Here is an 11,096-nt window from a genome sequence, read left to right on the forward strand (position 1 = left end):
GCTCATTAGTGACTAAATTATGACTTCATCATAATTTGTGGTATTTTTATGTCCTATGGTAATACTATTACCCCCCTGTAGTTTTTCTGTTTTGTTTTGGGGGGTTTCTTTCTAAAATAGGATAATCATTTGAAGGTGAAACTAAACTCCAGCCAACTCGCTGTGCAAAGGACCTGCTCCATACTAATTGTGAAAACCATATGATGATGGGCTATTGACAAGTTTTCCCTATTTAGATAAACAGAATCCACATTAACATTGGCCTTGAAGGTGAGCTGTATTTTATCTCAGCTCAAGCACACAAGACATCATATCCACAAGTTCATGCTCATTCTGGCGTAAATGTGTCAGTCTGCTACTGACTGTCAGAGAGCAAAGTGCTTTACAGGAAAAGAGATAAGCCCGGAAACAGTAACAAAGAATTCATGTATTATTTAGCTCGGTCTCCACGTGTGCTGTTTCTGGGATGGTCTGTCCTCGGCCCTCTGATTGGACACACCTTCCTCACTGTTGACGCCTTCGCCGTCCCATCCACGCGGGGCGGGGCTTTCGGCTGTAATACACCCGTGATTGGCCTAGAATAAGAAAATTTACAGCTTTACCTCTGTGGGTCCGATTAGCAAGTCGTGCGTTATAAATAGAGCCTCCAGCCGAGGGGAAAAAATGAGCACCGACCTCCAAGAGACCTGCATCCGGCCACCGACCCATGATCTATGTGAGGAGGATGCTGCAACAAGCTCTTAAAGTGTCCGGCCGGAGCGCCTCTCCCCTGCTGAAGTGGATGGAGAGGTGGGCTGAGGGCGCATCAGCTGGTCCGGAGGGGACCAAGCAGCAGGCAGTGAGGACGCTGGACGAGATGCCCGGCCCGTCGGTCTCCAGTTTCGCCTGGGACCTGTTTGCCAGACGGGGGCTGTCACGACTCCATGAGTTACAGGTAGAAAAAAAGTTTTGCAGATAGTTTCCAAGATTAGCAGCAGGGGTGAAGTGCAAGGAGAGCTCCCGTACTGCAGATTCAGTTTAGCCACAGTTTTAGCCTGACTTAAATCTTTATGTCAAATCTTTTCATAGTATGCATCATTGTAAGTAGTATCAAACTGATGTAAGTTAAAACATCAGTAAACTAAAAAAGAAAACTGAGGGTTGAGGAAAACTATACTGATCTGAAACCATCATTTCTGCTAACAAACAAATAAACAAACAGATGAAATAAAAAGTAATTAAAAAGAAGAAACAGAATAATTATTTCCAGTTTTATTATTTTTTGATTAATGCCAAATGGCTAAGTTTTGGAGAGACTCCTTTGAGAAGTGATCATCCTGAGGTCTTCTGTCAATAAATTGATGTGTATTTTTGTAAGAATTTCCAGTATTTCTAGGTTTCTGTAGATCTGTTAAACATCTTGTAAACCAATTTGGCCTTCAGCTATCAAGTTATCAGTCAAGTATAGAATATGAGGTCATGGGAGGGGGAAGGCATATTTAACATTACTGTTTGGCAAGAATTGCCAATACACCAAACTATGTCCGGCAAGTCATTCATTAGTCACCATCTAATCATTAGTAGATTAGAAAAACTGAGGGCAGCATCATTTATGTATCGGTCTACAAAATAAAGAGTATGCATCCAAAGATTATGCCAATCATCCTGTAGCCTACAGTGTTTCACCAAGACAAACTTGTTCCTCCTGTCCCAGCTGGAAGGCGTGCAGCGGTACGGGCCGATGTGGAAGGCCAGTTTTGGTCCCATCCTGACGGTGCATGTGGCTGAGCCAGCGCTCATAGAGCAGGTACTGAGGCAGGAGGGCCAGCACCCCATGCGCTCCGACCTTTCCTCCTGGAAAGACTACAGGAAACTCAGAGGACATCACTATGGACTCCTAACATCGTGAGTGTTGTTCTGCTGTCACCTCCGCACCCTCTTTTATTTTGCACTTAGCTCTACTTTTCCTCTCTCCAGGCATTTCCACTCTTCTGTCTTCTCCTCTCATCTCACACTAAACTAACATCAGAAGCCCCAAATCACAGAACAGTTTCAAACTGAGCGGAAAATAACATGATTTGTAATTCAGCTCCTTGATCCTCATCAATTCTACTTTCTACTTTATCATAATATGAATTTCAAGCGTGACCTTACTGATGAAATAACTTACAACAAAAACATTAGCTACTATTTGAACTAAAGATGGTGACTCACATGAGTCAGTCAGATAATGGTCAGACCTCTGTCCACCTCGCCTCATTCAGTTAAATAAAGACATACGCCCAGACAACTCCCTCAAAGTCAGGCATATGAAAACCAGAACTGTAAGGTACTTACCTGAACTCCTGTCTAAAATTTCACAAAGGGTGATAATGAGAAGCCAGACTTACAAGACTTTAAATTATTTAGTCTCTTACTGTATAACATGTCTGGTGTCAAGTTCTTTGCTGTACTTTTAAATGTGAATGAGGTATAGTGGACAAGGCTTTTTCAATATTTCAGTGTACGCACAAATGTATGTAAATATGTGCTAACTTTTTCTGTGTGTGTGTGTGTGTGTGTGTGTGTGCCCAGTGAGGGGGATGAATGGCAGGCAGTGAGGAGTCTCCTGGGGAAGCACATGTTGCGGCCGAAGGCAGTTGAAGCTTATGATAAAACCCTGAACAGTGTGGTCAGTGACCTCATTGCCAAACTTCGCCTTCGCAGACATCCCCAAGGCCTCGTCACCGACATCGCCAGCGAGTTCTATCGCTTCGGCCTGGAGGGTAAGGTTTCACATTGTCTGATGAGCAGCAACATCATGCATCCCTGCAGGGCGTACCACACCATGTCAACACTGGTTATTTGGGCCAGCCACATTCACGCACCGATATTATCTGCAACCACTGACATTTTACACATCTGTTCAAGCCAGCATATATCATTGATAATGCCCTAATAAATTTAGTACTGAGAAATTAATGGTGGCATAAAGACCAAATCAATTTGTATCAAAAAAATTGTATTAACATACAAAAAGCGTAGTTTACCTCTTTTTTTAACTTTTCAATATGTTTTTTACAGGACAGTTTATTAATGATCTAGATGCCCAGCTATTTGTAATCAAAGACTTTCTCAATCTGGGCTCCTTTCAGAATACAATTACGCAGATCATTGACATAAATTTTACAGGAGATTCAGGTAAAACATATCTTATTATCTTAATACCTTATTTTTTTCCTCATTTAGGCTTCATACCAGTTCAGATCAACTAGTAATTGTTGAATAGAACTAAAACCATGATACAGATCACTTGTGGCTCTGTAATGGATGGAGGTTGCACCAGAATAGATAATGGTATTGTCTGCATAAGGATGTAAATGCAGTTCTTTAACCTTCATTCATCCCGCTCCTCTGCTGCTGCCACTGAGCAGCTCCACTGGAGGTTAGCTGCCTCAAGGGCAGCGCCACTGTAACTGTTGAGGGATGAGAAAGCATTACTCATTCATTTTCCTTGCCCAGATTTTCTCAGCCAGTCCGCAGAGTCAAACCAGCGACCTTACAGTCACATGCCCAGGTCTCGAACATTTATGCTACCATGGCTCCAGTTATCATATTGTCGAATGGGAAATGGAATTGGTCCAAGAACTGAGCCTTAGCTTTGATTATTAATCAAACTTGACTGAATTCCATAAACTTGGATACATTTAGTCCTATTGTGCCAATAATTTTGAAATGTCGTGCTTTGCAATTGCAGGGCAACTAAGCAAAACTAATATTAGTACAGAAATTGAGTAAAAATTGTTGAGGTAGGTAATAGGAAGAACATGGATTAGGTTAGGGACTTAACCATTGTACAGAACTGAGCCAGTCACCACTAGAGACTTTCAATCTGCACAACTGTACAACTCATATGAAAAATAACTTAACATTATCAGCAAGGTAAGAAACACCAGACAGACCATATCTATACAATTCAAGCAGGAAAAATGGGGCATCAAATATCACCACAAGTTTGTGCATCAAATATCAGAGAAAGTAGGTTGACATAAAAACTGCGGCCTTAAAGCTGCACTAGGCAACTTGGCAGCCCCAAGTGGCAGCGAGAGACAACTGTTTAAATTTTCAAATGCTTTAACAACTTCATTACTCAGAAATCGTGTTACATGGTATCAGTAAAGAAGCTAAGTTATGTAGTTGACAGTGCATCCAATATTCGTGCGATGGACCAAATGTAGACTTGATAAATAAAATGTTATTTTTTAAAAAGACTTAGATGTGGTTTTACCTCCTTGTGCATCCCATCTTCACTGTCAACCCATGTTTATGTCTTTCTCTCTCTCTAACCTTCTCACTTTACCCTTTACCTTTTCTTGACAGGTATTTCCTCAGTGTTGTTTGAATCCAGAATTGGCTGCCTGGATCCTATTGTTCCTGCAGAGACGGAGCGTTTCATCCAGTCAATCAACACCATGTTTGTAATGACGCTTCTTACTATGGCGATGCCAAGGTGGTTACACCAGCTGTTCCCCAAGCCCTGGAACACCTTCTGTCAGTGCTGGGACTACATGTTTGACTTTGGTGAGTTGCACAGTGTCATAGTTATATTCATAATAATTCAGTTGTTTTTTTTCTAAATATAGTATTTATTTCTGTTTTGCATGACTTGATTTTGGTGTCAAAAGAGGGAATGGTAGCAAAATCTATGCCTTGTTACAGACAAATACTTACTGATAATTGTAGGTATACCACACTTTTCAAGCACAGACCACAAAATGCTTTCCAGATTTGAGTTGCTGACCCGATCACACTACAGGAGTCCATTAAGACTTGTCCAGGTTCAAGTCGTTAAAACCAAACATGTTTTAAATAATAATGCTGGTCCCAACTGGATCGGAAGGCAAGAGATTACAGTCCTAAACCCTCACACACTACAAGATCATCTGTGGACTTAGTCTGATCTTGAAAATCAGCCGTGATGGCCAAATCATGGCTATAATCCGCCTAATACTCGTGTAATGTGTTCCCAGCTTTAGAGAACCTAAGAGGACTCAAAAGTGTAATAAGGATTTAGCAAGTCTGTGATATAATCAGTATGAAATCAATCAGTCGGTCTAAAATACGGAACGTAAAACTTGCAGTTTGCAATTATGATGCAAACCTGCACCTCATCAGATCCTTAGGGTTATTTGGTTATTAGGATAACCCTTTGACTGATGGCTACTGATGTGTTAAAATGTTCCTAATCAGTAATATGGACCCCTGCCCTCTGTCCCTCTATAGCTAAAGGCCACATCGACCAACGTCTGAGGGAAGAAGCGGAGAAGCTGGCCCGTGGAGAGAAGGTGGAGGGCCGATATCTCACCTACTTCTTGTCGCGGACGGGCCTGCCCATGAAGACAGTCTACAGCAATGTCACAGAGCTTCTTCTGGCGGGGGTCGACACGGTAAGAATGACCCCTCCTTCCGCTTATTCATCTCAGTTTTCGTCCATTTGCGGTCTTGCCCTAGATAGTTGTCTATAGAGCAACCACAAGCGTTCAGAGTCCTGTATGTGAATGTGTATCCTGGTTTATAGTGGATCCATACTCTTGCACGGGCACCATATGCAAAACGTCCCTTTAACAGATGTTTAATGTACCTGATACAGTCCTAATAAAGATGCATCCGTTGTTTTATACAGGGATCTCTTCACTTTATATTAAGGCTGACTTTCCCCAGTCAGAATAAGCTGAAGCTCAGTCTTCCCTCCATCTGCTGGTACAGTGACTTTGTTTGAATCTTCTCTCAGTCCCACTCACCCCTTACCCTGTTCTGTGCTCTGTGTGTTTTCAGATCTCCAGCACAATGTCCTGGTCGTTGTACGAGCTGTCCCGTCACCCTGAGGTGCAGGCCTCGCTTCGGGACGAGGTGTTGACTGTGCTGGAGGGTCGTAGCATACCTGAGGCAGCAGATGTGGCCCGCATGCCTCTCATGAAGGCCACAGTCAAGGAAGTGCTCAGGTATAATTCAATAGGTTGCAGTTATTTTTTTTATTTCAGTATTCGCTGAGAGATGCTAGTGGAACTTACATTATTGAGCTTTGGTTTTGCAGATTGTATCCTGTTATTCCAGCCAATGCTCGGGTCATTACAGAGAAAGACATCCAGGTTGGAGGCTACCTCATCCCTAAAAATGTGAGTATATCTTACTTCATCTAAAATTCATTCAAGATGCCCCTCGTGGCTGAGTGAACTAGTGCACTTTCTTGAGAAATCATCCATTTATGGATTCAAACCTGGCTCATGCCCACACTGAATTCTCTTTTTAAAATAAAATACTGAGGTGGGTTGACTTCCCACTCTCTCAAAAAAAGACATCCTTATTGTGCTGAATGGGTATACAACTGTTAATGATTCACCTTTTCAATACAACAGATAGCTGACAGTAAAATCTTTCCATCCAGACTCTGATTACTCTGTGCCACTTTGCGACGTCACGGGATCCAGCAGTGTTTCCAAATCCAGATGAATTCCAGCCCCAGCGCTGGCTCAGCAGGGACCAGGGTCATCACCCGTATGCCTCTGTGCCCTTCGGGGTGGGCAAACGCAGCTGCATAGGCCGCCGCATCGCTGAGCTGGAGCTCTACCTTGCACTTGCCAGGGTGAGTTGACTAGGCTTGACCTCCTTTCCTGTTTTAAGGGGTTACATATGGACAGTGTTGGGCCGATTAGTCAGAAAATATAATCCTGACCAGGGTTATTCATTTGTTGTTGATTATTGATTAGCTTTTAGAATACTAGGACCCAAGAGTGTTTTTAGTCTAGGCCTATCCATTTGCCAAATGCAATAGTATTACAATTGTGGCAGTGATGGGTACCATATCAGTGTGTTTGCAGGTGTTAGTCGTGGCTACTCATACTGATAAAGAAAAGGGATACTGCAATATCAGTTAACCCTCTTTCACACTTTAATGCATCATTGTATCAAGAGATTTTAGGAGCGTACAATTGACAGGTTTGTGCTTTTTGGCACCAATCAAAACAACACTACAGGAGGTTGGGAAAGGTTTGAGTGGATAAAGAGCCTAAGCACAGGTAGCAAGTACCTAGGTAGAAAAAAAAACTCTGTTGCAAACAGGCTTGTTAGAAAAAAGGATGTAAATCCAGTTACATTTACATTACAGTTACAGTGCATGATGAAGATAGATTCATTGCTTATATTCGACAGTAACTACATAATTAACTTTTGAAAATTAGAACTGTTTTCTATTAGTTATAGGCAGCCATTTGCATATAAAAAGTAAGTAAACAGCTAAGAAATAGTTTTATGCAGTGTAGTGATGGAGGCACATGAATCGTTTAATCGTTTTAATCGTGTTGACAGAACATTCTACTGCTACGCATGTACACATATTAATTGAATTATTTTCGTAATCAAAACACAAGTAATATTTAGATTATTGTGTGCATGTAAATGCAGTCAGGGCTCATCAGAAAGAAATCTTATTTGTGCCTATCTAATTTCTAATTATCTAATTTGATTACATAATCCAGGGAGTCACTAACAAACATTTATTACAACAAAATGGGAATTGACTCTTTATTTTAATCACCCTGATGTAAATCTATACTCTTTTCCTGGTCTCATCAGATTCTACTCGAGTTTGACGTGAAGCCGGACCCAGAAGGGGGTGCAGTGAAGCCCATGACCCGAACGCTTCTAGTTCCTGAAAATGTCATTAGCCTCCAGTTTATTGAACGATGACCTACTCTCCTGAGCTGCTCAGTTATGTGAGCGTGAACGAGAATCTCTCAGAAGCAGAGAGCACTGGAAGTTGGGGTTATCACAGGAACTGTGCGCCTGTCGCATGCAGCGGATCGTGTCAGAGCAGACCTTCAACCTCCCACACAACAAACACCAAAGCCCTCCACACCTGCAACCTAGTTTGTCGAGGCTGACATGGGGACAAGAACAAATGGAAGAAGGATGAGGAGTGACTACTCATCACTCAGCCAGTCCAATGGGAACAGTGTAACTCCGATTTTCAACACTGTCTTTTTGAACAAATTCACTATTCTTATTCAGCGCTTATTTGCACAGAGGCCAACAGTAAACCAATTATCTCTTCAAATATATAGCAGCAGATAGTCTTAATGCAGGACTTGAACTTTTACTTTAAACTTCAAGTGGGTCAGACCATATTACTTTACATGGCATTTGAAGGAACATGTGGAGCTGATTTTTTTCTGAATCTGGTCATAACCAATTACATGGGCACTTGCACATTATTTTACAAATTTGGTTCGCATTGGGCTGGATCACCTGGAGAGACCCTACTGCTACCTTATATTGTTGATACTGTGTTCATAATATTAACATGGTCTACCACACTCTCAACTGCATATATGTATCAGCAATTTCCAAATAATTGTCCTGATCATGCAATATTCATTATTCAGTCAGTATTTCTGTATATCTTACTCCAATTTACTAGAAAGGCTATATGTCTCCCCAAGTCTGAGATACATATTATGCTATAATTTAGCATTCTGAGAGAGTCACAGATCTGCAGTTTCCAAATATCTCTAGCTCTTACTGAGGTCTTATGAAAGCGTTATGTAGTCATGGTGTTCAATGTATTGGTGCTTATGGTGATAAAGTTTTAGAAAGGTGCTAACGTGATGGGTTCTTTTTGAAATCTCCACAAGAATGGCAGCTGTTGAAAATGTTCCTGTTCAGGAATGCATGGTGCCACTGTTCAAAATCCCAAACTTAAGCTATTCTGCACTCAGGCCTTGTAAATCTGTCTTTATTGTCTTTAAATGTTTATATGGACAGCACAATGCAAGTTGCTGTATTTATTTATCTATCTTTAAATTGTATAATATCTGCAACCTATATGTAATGTTACAGTACCATTTTGTAAACTTAGTAAACTTCAGTATCTGAATTCTGTATTTATTCTAATTTAACACATTTTGAAACTGTTACTGTACATGTCATCAAAAGGCTTAAAGCGGGTCCATTTCCTATATTTTGATGGTATTTTGCCTAACTAAAGAGAATCCAGTTTATATCAATTTGATCAACTGTTTCTTTTGTGTTAATGTACAGTCCACTTGTCTCATTAAAATAAATTTCCCCCTCTGCCATGATTCAGAATTTGAATTCTGGTTACACTTTATCAGATCAGATCTATCAGATCAAACCATAGTTTGGCACTGTAGTTAATTTGTGGCTGGTGAACAACCAATATTTAGACACGTAGGCAGTGATTTCTAAGAAATACATTGCTGAGTATCATGGTTCCTGTGGGACGTGACCAGGAGGCCAGCGCAGTACGTGTTACAGTGCACTGCTGTGGGTCGATGATTTGCAACAGCAAGCCACTCCACTGCCACGCACTTCACTTCTAACGCTCTTCCAAACAGCTTCCGTTAACCTGAAAGTAAAGAGCCACTTTAAACAGAATTTGCATGTTATTTCAATCAACTTTAACACAATCAATATCTGAGAATATGAACAGCTATCTCCTAAGTCATTATCCATAGATACCTGTTTGACTATGAATGGGATGCTGACTTTGTGGACTTTTGTTGGAGCATTTACATTCAAATTAGATTAATTTCAATGTAGTCCTGACAGTTCTACACTAGAAAATGTGTCGATATATCCTCAGAAAATTATCCTCATCTCATTCGCTGTCAAACAGAAAATGTTCTTTCTTGGCATCACACATTAGAGACTTGTTCACAACTGTAGGATAAAATTCCCAAGGTCAGAGAAATCAGATCAGCGCCTTCATAACACTTCAAGCCCTGCCGAAAGTCTTCTTCTAGCCTCATTGGCTTGCGCATGCCTGCAAGATATAACAGCAGGCAACGTGTCTACGACGTCAAGGGAATCACAATGCAAAGAGCAAGGTGGAAAAGATAAGAAGAGAGAAGAGGGCCTTGTGCTGAAGCTGAGAGAAGATTCGAAGGTTTGAAGATGTTGCTGGAATTCAAGCCACAAGAGAACAGGTTGTCAATGTGTCGAGAACGGAGATCAGTATATCTGGATGAAACAAAGATTTTCCCTTTTAGTGCAATGGTAATAAACGGGAAGTTACGAAAAAAGTTAAGAAAAAAGAAGAGAATAGAGATGCTGAAAAAAGCAGCTAGAAGATTGCTTCATTCTGTATTTGAGTATGGCAGTGTAACAAAAAAATTGCTGAGGAAGCTGGACATTGTACAAGCACAAGCTCTGAAATCATGTCGGTGAGCTGTTGGTATTTCTCATTTTGTTCCTGTAGCTATTTCTACAGGAACAAAATGAGAAATACCATTGCAGATTCAAAGAAAATAAAAGAAAGAAAACATTTGGCTGCCATTTACTGAGCTAATCTACAGGGGCACACGGATATTTGCCCTATTAAAAGAGCTGTACAGGTGTGGGAACATGAAATGCTCCTGAGTTCACTTTTTCATGTTGGAACTAAAAGGGAGGGACAGATGTGAAATTGACTGCTTTCTGTAATCATGTTGAAACAGAATACATTGACAACATATCCAGACAATATAAGCAGATCTGCTACTGTATAGTCCCAAAGAATACAGTGCACGTTTTACAGAGTTTGCAGTATTGACAGCATACCAGTGGACAGATGGAAGAGGTGAAACCTTGTAATGCTTTAATTATGTTCAGATTCATGCTCAATAGTTCATTGGTAGAGATCTTTCAACTTGAACAGTTGCCAGGATTTATTGTATGACTTACTTGAGGTTTCTTCAGGATACAGATTGATGCCTCAGGATCAAGACTAACTCAGTTTGATGTTCAGGTGAGATTTATGCAATGCAGAAATGGCAAGAAGAGTGGTATGGATAGAAATGGGAGAGGAGGCCATTCACAATGAATCACCTCACAGGTTCAATATACATGAATTGAGTCTGCACTGGGGAGAATCAGTTGAATATTTGTAACTAGTTTATTTGGTTAGGTTGGTTGTTTAGGATTTTTTTATATATATATATAATATTCAAAAGTGCTAACAGCACATGCTGTAAGATTTGGTTAGTTTTTATGGGAGGACCAACCCACCGTAAGAAGCAGTAGGGGGCGGTAATGCATTTTAACGTTGGATACCTACTGCCATTTGTAAATAAGAGGCAGAA

General features: G+C 40.8%; 1 protein-coding gene across 1 annotated transcript; it reads left to right on the forward strand.

Moving 5' to 3' along the window:
- The first annotated feature begins 706 nt into the window (after positions 1 to 706).
- Positions 707 to 7,704, forward strand: cyp27b1 (cytochrome P450, family 27, subfamily B, polypeptide 1). Its single transcript, XM_071910551.2, has 9 exons — positions 707 to 934; positions 1,694 to 1,884; positions 2,554 to 2,744; positions 4,339 to 4,539; positions 5,242 to 5,405; positions 5,794 to 5,960; positions 6,053 to 6,134; positions 6,404 to 6,601; positions 7,591 to 7,704. The coding sequence occupies exons 1-9, from the start codon at positions 707 to 709 to the stop codon at positions 7,702 to 7,704; spliced, it is 1,536 nt and encodes a 511-aa protein (XP_071766652.1).
- The last annotated feature ends 3,392 nt before the right edge of the window (positions 7,705 to 11,096 follow it).

This window comes from Centroberyx gerrardi, chromosome 5 (genome assembly GCF_048128805.1).
Source record: "Centroberyx gerrardi isolate f3 chromosome 5, fCenGer3.hap1.cur.20231027, whole genome shotgun sequence".
Lineage (NCBI taxonomy): Eukaryota > Metazoa > Chordata > Actinopteri > Beryciformes > Berycidae > Centroberyx > Centroberyx gerrardi.

What these genes read in the sequence shown, in the direction of transcription:
- cyp27b1 (XM_071910551.2), top strand. Translation starts at nt 707, where the DNA reads ATGATCTATGTGAGGAGGATGCTGCAACAAGCTCTTAAAGTGTCCGGC. An exon ending in CACTATGGACTCCTAACATC is followed by an intron (nt 1,885 to 2,553) that starts GTGAGTGTTGTT and finishes GTGTGTGCCCAG; the next exon opens with TGAGGGGGATGAATGGCAGG. An exon ending in TTCTGGCGGGGGTCGACACG is followed by an intron (nt 5,406 to 5,793) that starts GTAAGAATGACC and finishes GTGTGTTTTCAG; the next exon opens with ATCTCCAGCACAATGTCCTG.